The 14,391-nt window shown below is 42.8% G+C and overlaps 1 protein-coding gene across 1 annotated transcript in view; it reads right to left on the minus strand.

The window, feature by feature from the left end:
* Positions 1-14,391, minus strand: part of LOC126563482 (sodium channel protein 60E) — a 106,520-nt gene that overhangs the window by 4,698 nt on the left and 87,431 nt on the right. Inside the window, exons 8-25 of the mRNA XM_050220126.1 lie at positions 13,282-13,409; positions 11,122-11,256; positions 10,833-11,027; positions 10,513-10,774; positions 10,046-10,197; positions 9,187-9,460; positions 8,963-9,051; positions 8,771-8,896; positions 8,526-8,696; positions 8,252-8,445; positions 8,080-8,182; positions 7,875-8,003; positions 6,543-6,554; positions 5,751-6,131; positions 3,428-5,651; positions 3,159-3,333; positions 729-1,044; positions 1-69 (exon numbers count right to left, since the gene is read on the minus strand). The exon at positions 1-69 is cut by the window's left edge and continues 207 nt beyond it. Coding sequence (XP_050076083.1) covers positions 1-69; positions 729-1,044; positions 3,159-3,333; positions 3,428-5,651; positions 5,751-6,131; positions 6,543-6,554; positions 7,875-8,003; positions 8,080-8,182; positions 8,252-8,445; positions 8,526-8,696; positions 8,771-8,896; positions 8,963-9,051; positions 9,187-9,460; positions 10,046-10,197; positions 10,513-10,774; positions 10,833-11,027; positions 11,122-11,256; positions 13,282-13,409 — 5,135 coding nt within the window. The remainder of the gene's footprint in view (positions 70-728; positions 1,045-3,158; positions 3,334-3,427; positions 5,652-5,750; positions 6,132-6,542; positions 6,555-7,874; positions 8,004-8,079; positions 8,183-8,251; positions 8,446-8,525; positions 8,697-8,770; positions 8,897-8,962; positions 9,052-9,186; positions 9,461-10,045; positions 10,198-10,512; positions 10,775-10,832; positions 11,028-11,121; positions 11,257-13,281; positions 13,410-14,391) is intronic.

Here is a 14,391-nt window from a genome sequence, read left to right on the forward strand (position 1 = left end):
TAGCGTTCTTAGCGAGCGTAGTACCTTCAAGTTTTCGTTCTCTTCGATCAGCAGCGAAAATACGGACACCTGCGAAAGAACCGGTAACATATGAGGTTGACGATCGTGGACAGCAAGTGTTGGCACACCGGACAGTGAAAGGAGCGTTAGATTTTGCAAACGCGGACGTGGGGTTTTCTGGGGCTAGAGTGTTGTGTATATTGAAAGGGGCAGATATAGAGAGATAGGAGGATAGAGAAAAAGAAAGAGTCATGGTGACAGTTATGAACTGTTGAGTTTGAGTGTTTAAGAAGAAGATCGTTTGAGGTTAGTTCATTCAGATAAGTAGTAGATAAGAGTGGTATACTGTGAACAATTCTCGGGTCATAGCTATATGCTGTGTGTGGCTTGAAGCTCTCAATTTGAACAATCAATTTGAGTAAGATTTTCTTACAAAAAAAAAAAAATCAGTTACTGTGTAGTGGTTTGTGATCATTGCTACATAAAGCTATACAATATTTAAGTGCACATTGATTCGTACACTACACTAAAGCAGGAAACCAAATACAGTAGTACACAGTACGATGCTCATTTACGTGTAAATGTGATTGATCGATCGAACCATCAATCGTTATAGTAACATCTTGTGTTTGTGTAGAAGAGTTATAGCATTACTAACAGAGACAGAGACAGTAAGGACAGGCAGTATAAAAGATTGAAGTAACCGGGATCATCCGGCAGATACATACGAATACGATCACAAAGTCCAGGATCGTCCAGAAGCTGGAGAAATACTTGGTAAACCCCAGCGCAATCCACTTCAAGAACATTTCGATGATGAAGATCAAGCAGAAGACGAGATTCGTCCAGTAGAGTATACGCTTCAGCTCCTTGTTCTTGTCCAGGTGGATGTCTTCGAAGCAGAGCGTTATGCTGGAGGCGAAGATCAGTACTAGCACAAACCATTCGAACGCGGGCGTGTCGACGTACTGCAGGATGAACTGCCGAAATCGATACCACCGCTGCCCGAACTCGGTCTTGAGACATGCGTCCCAACACTTGCACCTGTACCGCGCGCGCACGTATTCGAAGGGAAACGGAGTAAAACGAACGCTTAAGTTATTAGGTAGTGTTCAGTTCGACTACCACTCGCCGGGTGCTAGACTTTTCAGTCGAGTTGGCCGTGTTCGACTAGGTATTGTGAACGGAATTTGTTGGGTGCATGCGAGTGTACTGGGCAGGTCTAATGATACATCGTGAGGGCACTGACACAGATACCGGTAGGGTTTGAGGAAAAGAAGTGGAAGGACACAGCTTGTAACACAGTGGATCACACATAAATAACACATCGATACACATCAAGGGTAGAGTGTGATGTGCCGTCTTCTTTCGAGATAATACTGAAGAGGGCACATGTCATGTGTATGGGCAGAGTTGTGTGCAGATGCTTTGATTGCTGTTTGCTGTTGGTTGATGATTTGCGATAGGATGAAGAGTTTTTCATGCTTTTTTATATCTATTTCGCTATATTTTACACTAAAACACACTAATTTAACATCTTTCATATACAACAATTTATGTAGTGTGTTCTTAGAGAATTTGAAAAATTATTCACACTTCAAAATAGCTGGCGTCATTTTTACATACATGCCCACGGAAGAAGAAAGCAACATATAAGTTATGGAGTGACTAGAGGATTTCCAAACTGTTGGCTCCCATGTTTTGGTAGAGGTTTCCATTTTTCCCTGTAATATTTTCATTTACTAGCGGTGCGAATTTTAACACGACAGGACTGAGTATCAATCCCCGTCCGAACGGGTATAACCAAGTCAAGGAAGTCATTGATTCCCATGGTAAATTCCAATGCGACTTCAAGAGAAAAAATGTAATATTGTTCGAAATATTGATTGATTTGATAACGAACCTAAAGAACCCTGAAAAAATATCGCTATGAATTATGTTAAGCTATTAAATGTTTTAACAATTTTGTTTATATTTTACAAAGTTTTTCAATTTTTTTGATATTTGTATGTCTTTTAAAAATTTAGGGAAACTGTTGCTTATTCGTTTGTTGTTCTTTTTGTATTATATACATTTTTATCTATACACAATATATACATGCATTTTACAAACATGGGAAAAAGCTAGAGACATATTAAATTTGAATACGATTTATTTTAAAATTGAAACAAAATTTCAATAAATTTCAAAGTCATACTGATAATAAGTCATCAAGTTAAAAAAAAGATAAATTAAAAACACACATGCAACAAATTGAAATAGCAAGCATTCTATAAGAAGAGTTAACGAAACATGCACCATTAGTACAGTAAATGTGGATGAAAGAAGCTTCCGCACACACATACACACGCTCCCATCCACACAAACGCACAAAAGCTCATCCACCCACCGCGTAATCCACTGCAAGCCATTTCGTATTTCATTTTGTAGCAAACGACTGAAAAGAATAAGGAAATGCCGAGAAATGATGGTATCGTGCGAGTCAAAATCGAGATATGTGTATGCTCTTTCGGAAGGAATTCGCTTGGCAAATCGATTTTTCCATAATTATACACTCTGCACCCTCAGTCAGATCACAACATGCTCATACACTCGCACCGTGAGCTGGAAAAACATTACACATGTATCATCTAGGAACGTAAAGGAAAACAAATCAGTTCGGTGCAGCAAACATGTGCACTTTTCCTGAGAGCTTAAAGAAGAAACGTTTCAAACACAAACAGAACGGACCGAGGTTTAAAATAAATTATAATCGAAGGACTGGGAAATTTAAAATATTTCGAAGAGTTTAAGAAAAGATAGAAAACAAAATTCATATGGTGGACAGTTATAAACACGAAACATTGAACAGATAAATTACACACATTAAATGAAAACAAACACCTGCTGTGAAATATGATGGAAGAAGTAAAATTAGTGTTTTAGTGTTTGGTAGTGTTTCGGAAGATTGATTAAGTAGCATTCACGAATAGAGAAAATAACGAATACACATTAAACATGTAAATGAAAAACACACAAAGGTGAAGACACACGTACACGCACACACATAAAAAAGAAAACACAGACACACACACGAAATCACATTCCGGGACCACTACTACGATAATTGAACATCGAAGGATAGGTGTAGTGGACCAGAATCGACGGACACTACTCACTTTTCGTAGCACTTTTGGGGAAAGCAATCTTGTGGAATTTTCGGTGCCTTACGCCGCCCGAAACTGGGGAAAGCCATTGGATCCTCGTAGACACCTTGCGAGTTCCGACGACCACCGACGGTGATGTCGTCCACGTAAGACACCAGACAGTGCCAAGGCTTTCCCGCTAGGTTCACTGCAAACAAGAGAGATCCAGTAGGATACGACAACAACAAAATTCGGTTAGAAAAATTTAAAACACTCCATAATTCTTCAACTTGACCACTTACGTGGGGCATCCGAGTCGTACGATTTGTAAGGCGTACGCTTGGGCGTTACATGCTGAGAGCTATCCTGTCGGGAAGTGTCACCGTACGTCACCGTTTTCTTCAACGGTGGTTTCTTCTCAACCAGCTGCTCACTCGTCACACCATCCTGCCCGGCTGGTATTGATCCCGCTTCCTGGCCGATCGTTCGTTGAAACTCCTGAATGCTGATGCCGAGTTGTCGCGTTCCTTCCATAAGTCCATGGTTTGTGTTTTCCACACTGTAACTACTTTTCAGCGATAACGTTTCCAACCGATCTTTGGAGAGATTCTTTCGCGGCAGCTTCTCGCTGGACACTTTCGGAAGTGGTTGCGTTTGATGTTCCTCCTCATCCTTCGCCTCCTCAACACGCTCGATCAGGCTCAACCGCTTGATACGATCGAAGCTACTGTGGAAGTCATTTTTGCGCCGAAACACGATCGGTATCGTGCTGATGCTTCCCGTCCCTAAGCTCATCCCATTGGCACTTTGTGGGCTGTGCTCGGTGGACACGGTTCCGCTCGGTGCTGTAAACGGTGCCTGCAGCTGATCGCACAGCTTCTTTATCTCAAACCCCATGTTGAACTCTTCGTCCGTGATGTTCCGCTGCTTCTCCAGGCTGCGTCTCTTTGACGCTTCGCTACGCTGCTGCTGACCACTTCCGTCCGATTGATCGGTCGTACCACTGCCGTTGCTACTTCCGCTACTTCGATTACCATTGCCACCCGAACCATGAACACCTGCCGTCACACTGTCCCCGCGATAGTTGCATACCGTGCTCGATTTCGGTCGACGAAGCTTTACCACCTCCTCTAGTATCGGTGGTCTACCCGGACAGCTGTCGGAGTTCCGCCGTTCACGTTCCGGCGATCCTTGATCGGTTTGTGATTGGCTACGCCCTAAAGATAGGGACTTCAAGCTCTTTAGCTCCGTCTCGAAGCTGTGAATGATTTCGTCAAACTCTGACGCCTTCACGAGCGGTTCCTTATCGTCGCTTTCCCGCCGCGACTGTAGACTCCCGTTATCGATCGCGATCGTTGGACGCGCGGTGCCCGGATATTGCGCGTAAATCTTACTATTATTGTCCACATTAGAACTACTGATACTACCACCACGGCGGCACTCGAGTGCCTGGAAGATAGAGTTCGAGATGCTGCTCAGATTCGACTTAAGACTTCCGTTCGAAATCTTCCGATCGGGTGAGTAGATTACATCATCCTTTCGCGAATTCAGCAACAAACTCTCCGTGTCCGCATCCACAATCGCACTACTAAATCCAACCGTCTCACTAAAATAGTTATTACTTCCATCGATCTCATCGTTCAGGAACTGAAACAGCTCCTTTTGCTCACAGTTCAGCAGCTCGTCCTTCAGATTCATCTGATTGATCAGCTCGTCGTGATCGATCGAAAGCGTGTTGAGCGAATGGTCCGATAGTCGATTGGCAGCGGCAATCGCCTTCCGCAGGCTGCTACTCGTGCTCGGTGATCGTTGATGGGCCCCGCTACCTCCACTGCCCATCAGCGGTGATTGCGTGACCGAGGGCCCGAGCGAGGGCGCCTGGCTCGTTCTATCGGCTACTAAAAAATGATTATCCTCACGTCTAGACACTACGGGGGTTGGCGTTTGAATGAGCGAAATGTTACTGTTCCTAAGATACGTTGAGCCGGCGTTCAGCACCTCCTGCACGAGCGGCGAGTGACATTTGGCAGCCAGCGAGTTCGCGAGCGACGAGCTAGCACTGGACGTCTTGGACGAGATTTTGTCCAGCGATTTCCGGTAGCTGGGAGACCTATTCAGCAGTGACTTCTGATACTGCAGGTAGGCTTCGTCGTATGGTTGGGTCGTGTCGGCGATGTGTATCGATCGATCGTTCGGATCAAACTCGGAAGTTGGTAATGGCGACTCGCCCGCCGTGATTGGACCGGGTTCGTCCTTACTCTGCTGCGTACCGAAACCGGAAGACATTTGATGTAGTATCTTACGCTCCACGTCGGTAAACTGTTGCTTTGGCTGACTGTTCCCATGTCCCGTGTGTAGTTGCTGCTGGTGCTGTTGTTGCTGTTGATGGATGTCATCACGTGGTAACGCTTGATCATCCATCTGGGATACCGTTTCCTGGCTGCCGGAGATCGTCCGCAGAGGACGATCTTTTAGCGGAATATCGTAACAAAAGTCCGATCCAGACACAGGCCGATTAAGCGATTCCTGAATTGAAACATTAAAAATCAAACAACACAAACAGTTAAACAATTTCGCTGGTAGGGCATCCCATTCAAACACCAAACACAGGCTTTGCATGCTTACAACAACTTGAGGCTGATCCTCTACCTGATAGCTTTGGCTATAGATTGGCCCACCCGGGTTACGGTAGTCCACCGGTGGAACCAGTTCCTTTGGCAGGCTCATGAACTTTTGCTGCTGTTGCTGCTGCTGCTGAAGTTGCACCGACTGCAGATCGGATGCGGTAGGAAGCGTTTGCGAGGAAGGCAGCGGTTGCAGCTCGAGCGCCGTATGCTTGTGCTTCTTTTTTTCCTCCCGCTGCTTGATCACAATCTCGTTGACCAACTGTTCCAGCTTGGTGTTGGCGTAGTTATCGTTCTTCTCCTTGCTGGCGTTACGCTTCTTGCGCACAATCGAGCGTATTCGCTCGAAGCTACGCGCTAGCTTGGAGTCCTCGCCCACTTCCTTCAAGGTGAAGATCAGGAAATCAGGAAACGAGTCCAGACATTTATGACGGCAGCGAGGAAAACAAGAGTAAATTTAGTGACAGCTTTGGCAACTGTAAAACATTTAAAATTTTTTGTAAAAAACTGATCTGTAGCTATCCAAGGTGCTAAACGTGCTTCTATCAGAGTTATACATATCTACAATATCTAACAAGAAGGTATCAAACTAACCATAAACATTACACTATTTACAAACTATCTCCTTCAAGGACTATACATTTTACTCAAACAAAGTTCATGTTCAACTATCGCTACGAAAATTCCTAAGCTACTGGACAAATTTCGAGGTGTTCAGTGTTCAGTATTTGGAGGAGCATCCTTTCGGAGGTCCTCCAAAAAAAAACCAATAGGGGGAAAATTTAGAATTTACCTGCTCGAAACTCTACGTCACATTGAAATCACAAAACACACAGACACGACACGGAGGGTTGGTTTGGCACACGGGATGCAAGGAGTGTCGTGCACGCAAACACAGTGACCAGAAGTTGTACGGGTTGGGTGTGTGTGTGCGTATGTGGTTTTGGTTGTGGTACGGAAGGAGATTGCAGAAGATTGTTGTTGTTGCGTTGTTGGTGTCAGAACAGTAGAGATAGTGGCAGTAGTAGCAGCAGTATGCAATCGTTCGAAGATAGATAGGTAAGGTAGTGAACACAACCAACAAATCCAACCAACAGGCAACACACAGGCAATATCGTGGGGTATAAAGGATATATTGATAGGTGAAGAAATGGCGTGATGTCCAATTTTGGTCATAGTGGATAGTGTGGTAGGTACATTTGGAATTTGGAAGTTTTGTTGTGATGTATTAATTTTAAAACAGATGCACAGTAAATGTATAAAACAGAGAGTTCGATATTTTGGTTTGGTTTGCAGTTGCATCACGAGGGGAGGGCCATCACAGGAAGGGAGAAGAAGTTGATCGAGTAGTAGTAGTAGTAGTAGTAGTAGTTGAGATGATTTTGGGGAAGAATTTTGAAGAAAAGGAAAAGATATAATATATACACACGTAAATTGTTTGATACTTTTGATACGAATTTAGTACATCATTTGGGATGAATGAATGAACGTTGGATGAGTTGGTGGCAGGATGACTGTGAAGGTTTTTTTTTTGTGAGAGGTATAAATGCTTGAAAATGAAAGCATGTGTCGTCTGCAGAGTCCAATAGATCAGAATAAGAATGAATGTTATGTATCTAAAGATTTCTTTAAATATTGTATCGTTAGTGCTTTTTGCCGCTGACTGACACATGCCATTTTGATAACTTCTAAAAAAATTGCAGCACTCATTTGTTGTGTCGTGTGGTTTGTGTTATAGGCAGCTTTTTATTTGCATTATTCATATATTTATTTTTGTTATGTTTCTGTGTATTGCTTGTATATTTGATGCACGATTTTTGATGAGGGTTTAATGACAAGATGGCGGTATGAAAACGAATCTATTGACGAACCTATATGCACTATACATTCAGGATACACATACACTAAACACATACTCACACACGCATTCACACACGTACACACAAAATGGGTTCTAAGGGCACGCATAGCTAAACAGACACAGCTAATGAGGATGAGTCAATGGGAACGAGCTGTTTTGATGATACCACAACACCAACCAACCATCACAATGATATAGATGAAATGATTACCGAATGTCCTAACACACCGTGTGGGTAGGGAATTGAACACTCAAAGCTCTTACCTCCTTCTTCGACTTTAACTCCTCCGAATTGAAGCTGTTGAGCAACAAGGCCAAGAACAAGTTCAATACCATAAAGTTGCCCATCACCAACGCCGGCAGAAAGATGGCAAAGCACGACGATGCTCCTTCCTGTTGTGATATTAATTGGATACAGAAATGTTGCCTCTTCAACTTCATCCAGCACTGAGCAGTGCCAATTACATACCTCCTCCTCTGCTCGCATACAGTCCCACAGCGGTTCAATCCACTCTCCGCAAAGAATGCGAAAAATCATCATAAACGAGTGAAAAAAATCATTGAAGTTCCATCTGAAAGGAGCGAGATATTAATCCTGCCCTGTTCCAATTATCTTATCAGGAGTTCCACAAAACACGCACCTTGGCACCGGATCCGGTGCAAACTTGTCCGGAGTGTAGTCCTTGGAGAACAACTGCATGCCGATAACAGCAAAAATATAGATAACAATCACCAACACGAAGGTAAGATTACCTAAAGCACCTATTGTCGATATGATAATACTTAGCAGGACCTTCATTGTGGTCCATGATTGTGCTAGTTTCAGTACCCGTAACTGTAGTGTGTGGGGATCAGTATAGATAGGAAAAGGATTACTTTTTATCGTAAAGAAACTATTGTGCAAAATTAACGCACCAATCTTAAACCTCGTAACACCGTCAGTCCCTCTATCAGCTCGAAGATCAGATCGAGCAGACTAACCGAAACGATGATCAGATCGAATATGTTCCAACCGCACAGGAAAAAATCCTTCGACAGTGCCATCACCTTCAGTATACATTCTAGAGTAAAAATGGATGTAAAAACCTGCAAAAAAGAGTTACGCCACAGTTAAAATGGTATGTCACTTTAGTCGAACTTATTGGAAGTACGAAACATACCTTATTGCCAATATCCAACGCATCGCGCACGTTTGCGTTCATCCCGTGGTGTTCTAGTGCTAAAAACATTGTATTTAAAACAATACATAGTGTGATGCCTAGCTCAAACAACGGATCTTTAACAATCTGTAAAGAAGAGAAGAAATCAGCCGTATTTTTATCGTAGATGAAGAGATATCCCGTTAGCCATACCTTATATAAACAATTTTGAAACTGCAACCATCCCTCGTAATCGATGCAACATTGAACACAGCTATCACAATTTCTATCAGGAAGATCGTCTTCTCCAGTTTTTTTTTAAAGAATGACAAGTACAAGGGAGCAGGAGCAAAAGACAAAATACAATCAGTGTAGCAACCACAAAAATAAAACACGTGTAGGAATTTTCTTCACCGCATCGTGCCTATTCCACTTACCTAGTACAACAATTTGAGATAAGTACTCCGGATGGAGTCCGTACACGTTCTGCTGCTTGAGTTTCGCCAGATTTCCGTTACACTTTATTATCCTAACCTCCCTCGGGGACAGTGCGAGCGTGACGGGCGTTACCTCCCGTTGGTGCTGCGGCTGCAATGGTAACGATAGCTGTGACTGTGGCAGCGGTTGCTGTACCACGGAAGGCGGATGAGCTGCTTGCTGTTGAGCTAACTGGGACATCGGTAGCACAGGATGCCCGTGCAGCTTGTGATGCTGCAATTAAAGAGCAATCAAGGGACGAAGCACAATGGTGCAATGCAATATAAAGCATGTTTGAATTGGGGCGCTTTGAATGAAGGTGTTGGTGTTTCATGTTTAAACTAAAAGCCCCCAATGGGTAAATGAAGGATGGTGGTCTTTGCTTGCTGGCAGTAAATGAAGGGGCTGACACAGCTTGCAAAATTTACAACGTCTTACAGGGTACACCAGGACCAAAAGTAAGCGATAGCATGATGATAGCCTAACAAAATCCATTCTTTAGCTTCAGTGTCCACTCTAGTGTTATTCGTACAATCTGTATACTATCCCGAATAATTAAGTAAATTTTGTTTAAGGATTCATAAATGATGATATGCCTAAAAAGACCTTAGCAGGCTTACTGACAAATTGGAAAATTGATCAAATTGTTTAATTCAATTAGATAGTGCTGCTTAAACGGAACGTCCCCCTGGTAAACCCTGTAAGATACTGAATGTGTGAAAAATGAGTTCACATTTCCCGAGGATACATCTTGTGCTTGCCCAGGCAAACCCTAGACTGATGATTGGTTCGTTGGCTTGTGTTGCCGGCGATACTAACCTGCTCACTCGCGTCACCGGTCACGTCCTGCTCCTCGTGATCGTCTACCACACCGGAATCATCCAACGATGACTCCCGGTTTACGCCTCCTTCGCTTGCATTCGAACTTCCCTGCCGGCTGGACAGTAACAGCTGGCCCCGATAGTTAGGTCCTGTTGTGGAAATAGAAAACGGGCGGATAAGATTACTTTAATGGGTGTTCTTTCCTTAGGTCAAGGAGCACTCTGCTGAAGATAAATCAATCCAAGTTTATGGGAGTCAGTTATAATACGGATTATTTCTTTTAAAAAATGTTCTCCTTTCTGAGCTCGAAGATTGATGCTATTATTAATGATGATTGATTGGTTTCTTATCAAAATAGCTTCGGGATTATGAAACGAAGCTTTTGCAATTTTCGCTTGTTATCCACCAATCAAGGTAGAGATTGTTATTGGAAATCTCATTTGTTGTTGGACATTAATACTCACCCAAAGGATGCAACGTATTATTATTTTGCTGCTGCTGTTGCTGCTGCGCTTGCTGTTGTTGCTGTTGCGCTTGCTGTAGCTGCTGCTGCTGCTGTTGTTGCTGTTGCTGCTGCTGTTGCTGCAACTGTGGCTGAGGTTGTTGCTGAACCGGTGGCCCTACCGTTAGGATGCCTTTCGTCCTTTGCACTGCCAACGCCTGTGGCCTTACAATACTATGCCGAGGGCTTGGAGTCGGACTGGGCGTTACCGAACGACTTTTGCTCTGCAATAGACACAGTATTAAGTCATCCAGTTGCGGGTGAAATCCCAAATCAACTCACATGATTGTTCCCATTGCCCTCCTTGCCCTTTTTCCTTCGGCGAGTCTTTTTCCTCGAGTAGGACGCCAACAGAACGCCCTTTCGGGCATCAATCTTTTTGCGCTGCTGCTTGCTGAGCTGCTTTACGTTTAGGCTGGCCGGATCAAAACTAAACGTCGAGTCGTCCCGATGATCGATCAGATCCTTGCGCCGTTCCTGTTGAATGGGGATAAAAAAAAAACAGGAGTTATAACAATTTGGCCATTTGGAGGCGGTTCGAGCAAACTGGTTTGTTACCCCTCCAACTTACCTCCTGCGTTATCTCGGCTTCCTCTTCGTAGCTCAGCGCCACGACGGCCAGCATCAGATTAATCAAGTAGAAGGAACCGAAAAACACAACCACCGTGAAAAATGACACGCTCATCGGACCACACGTTGCCAGGACCTGGTGGGATGATGGGAAGAAATGAGAAAAAATGTGCGAAAAGTGAATGAGATTAGAAGGAATTATTATGGAGCAACGTCCATAACGCGGAGCAATAATAAAATGGCAGCTTTTATTGCCGTACAACTGCCGGCCGGTGTTGTCCTCCATTTTATTCTACAAGGATAAACCACTACCAGCTGTTTTGAAACGTCGATGATTAAGGCATTCGTCGGGTTTTCCTGCCATCCACCGAGCGTAACAAACAAGCTTGTGTGTGAAGGAAGAAAAACTCGAATGCGAAAAGTTAAACACAAGCAAAAGATTAATGGCGCTTCTCGCTGTGTAGCATGGGTGAAAGCTACGCAAGAAACAAATTGCTTTTACACACCACACGGCTGGCTGAATTGACCTGATGAAGAAGGATGACGAGGGAAACCACACACGGATGTGAGTTTTTCCACAGTTTTTATTATTGGTTTAAATCAGGAGCTGATATTCTGTGGTGTGTTGTAAAAAAAGCAAAAACAATCCTTACCGAAAGGGAGCAAATGGAAAATAAAACAACTTCAAGCTTAAGTCCCCGGCTCAACGATGGGATGTTTGTTTAAGGTTCGAAGTGGGCAGCGAGCGGGTGTAGGCATGTTGATGCATTGAGTGAAATAAATTTCACCCCCGGGAATCGATCATCTTGGTTTCGGTTGCGGGATGTGGCTTTTATCCGTTGTCGGAAGCGAGGACGGTTTTTACAACAATGGCCTCCAACCGCCTTCCATGGGACGACTTCTTTTTTTTACGTTTGTGTGAGCAAGTGTTTTACACCCACAGCAGGAGTTTGTTTGGCAATGGAAAGGAACTTTTTTTTTACAAATTTTACAATAAAATGTACGCTGATGGTGTAACGAATGACGTACGATTCGAGCGAGGGAATGTTTTGCATTTTTTATTTATATTTTTTTTTCCATGGGAGAAATTTGCGAGGTGGATGGGGATTTTTTTACAAACATACAACAATAGTCCTCCATATCTGTACTTCTAATTAACGCACTTGATCGAATCAATGTCTAGTGATTTTTTTTAAATGAAATCTTTTTTTTACTCCATTAGGTAGTCCTGGCCGTACTACTTAAAAATATATTCTTTATTAAATTAAATTAATAAACAAAAAAGCCAGACCATCCTACCTCAAATAAAAATAAAATAATTTAGTTAAATTAGTCATCACAAGCAGTGTTGACAATTCATCATTGTACCGTCATAATAAATTATGAGTAAAATTAATTCAAGCAATTAAATACACGCTATTCAACACACGGAATAGCATTCTGTACGTATATTTTGCTGAGTTATGGATGAACTTTTACGGCGATCCAGTCATTCAATTTTTGTTTTAACGTTTTGGTGGAATATCCTGAGTAGTGAATGCTAAATAATTGATTTTATAGTTAGTTTTTTAGGAAAACAATTATTGTCTACAAAATTATTAGAGATTATGTTGCTTCGATGAAGAGCCTTTTCGAAAAAGAATAAACATGAATGACTAAGTAAGGAAAAAATGTGGTTCAAACAAGACTCACATTTTCAGTTTTTCTTGAGCTCATTTTTTATAAATTTCTCCAGGCATTTCCTCTTTGTTTTCCATTTTTCATTAAATGAAAAGAAATGCATTATATGAATGCTAGGATCTACAATAGGCTTGCAATATTCCTGTGCTAGCTATTTGAAACATTCCACTATAGTATGGAGTGTAACATATTACATCGACTATGTTATACTTTAAGAATAAGGAATTTATAATTTTTCAAAAAATTCCTGCACTCTCTCCCAAGTCACCTTGCGGACACGATATTTGTTGGAGATTTTTTCTGTTAAAAGATCGTCCATTTTAACAATCCATCCATGTTTCTTTCCATTGAATTATTTTCAAATTGATGCAAAAATACTTCAAATCCTGTAAATGCTTTTCTGAGACATACAAATCACTTAATGCAACACACACACATACACACCCATGCCCGATTTTCCGCACAATTTTCCCATACTCACCATGTTATATACATTCTCCCAGTAGTCGAGCGTGATCAGCTGAAAGGTAGTCAGCATCGACCACATAAAGTTGTCGAAGTTGGTGTAGCCGTGGTTAGGATTCTCCCCAATGCAGAGGCACGTGTACTCTACGGGTAAATAGCAAGCAAAATTGAAAATTTGTCATCAAATACGCCGAGGACGTCCATGCAAGCACAGTAAAGATATGCGACAGGCTCAGCCGGAACTGTCGGGGTCGGGCGATAACTATTGTGTAACGAAGCTTAGGATATGGATTATGTAAAGTTGTTACTCTGCTGCATAATGCATTCACTTTTGCGAAAGGTTAGTGCCAGGCATCGATGCAGCATCGACCATCTAATCACACAAAAGGTGCCACAACAACATAGTTACGAGACAGAGAAATGGGAAGAGATGCCACAAAAGATGGGTTGAGATGCATCCTCCAAGGACCGGGTAACTGACGCTGGTTCGGTATGGGCCCATATAACCCACACCGTATCTCTGCTGTCGGTACAAATTTTCAATAAATAATCGTAAACATTCATTCGATGCGATGAGCTCTTGCACCGGGTGAAAGACGTGCCTGACGTTGCGTCTCGTTCGATCGATCCGGATTAGCTGCACATGAATGAAGGCACGAAGGACGATAGCAACAAAGCATGGTGCCAAAATGTCAATTTCGTTGAATCGTTCACCATCTGGTGCTCCCTTCGGAAGGGAAGTTACCGTGCACTCTGGAGCCGATTTCGAACCAGCAAACGATTTATTTGTCCACTGAGAAGCAGTGTGGCAAAGCGGCACAACATCGAATATGCATCGGATTTGTATGTTTTGCATTTTCAATCTTGCCCCATTCAACAGCATTCGGTTGTTGCCGATATCCGACCAGGATGAAGATAGTGCTTGCCGTTTGCATCACATATCCACTATGCAATGAAGTTGTCAATGCAGCAAAACAGGGACGAATTAGTGTATTGATTGATTTTGTTACGAGGTTAGAAAGCCCTGAAGGTAGCGCCAGGTAAAAAGGTTGGTCTTTTGGATTTGTAATTTGATTTACAGCTTCACTAGAGTCAACCTTGGGGAGGTCATGTGTCTGCTGCTTAT

This window comes from Anopheles maculipalpis, chromosome 3RL, assembly GCF_943734695.1.
Source record: "Anopheles maculipalpis chromosome 3RL, idAnoMacuDA_375_x, whole genome shotgun sequence".
Taxonomy (NCBI): Eukaryota; Metazoa; Arthropoda; class Insecta; order Diptera; family Culicidae; genus Anopheles; species Anopheles maculipalpis.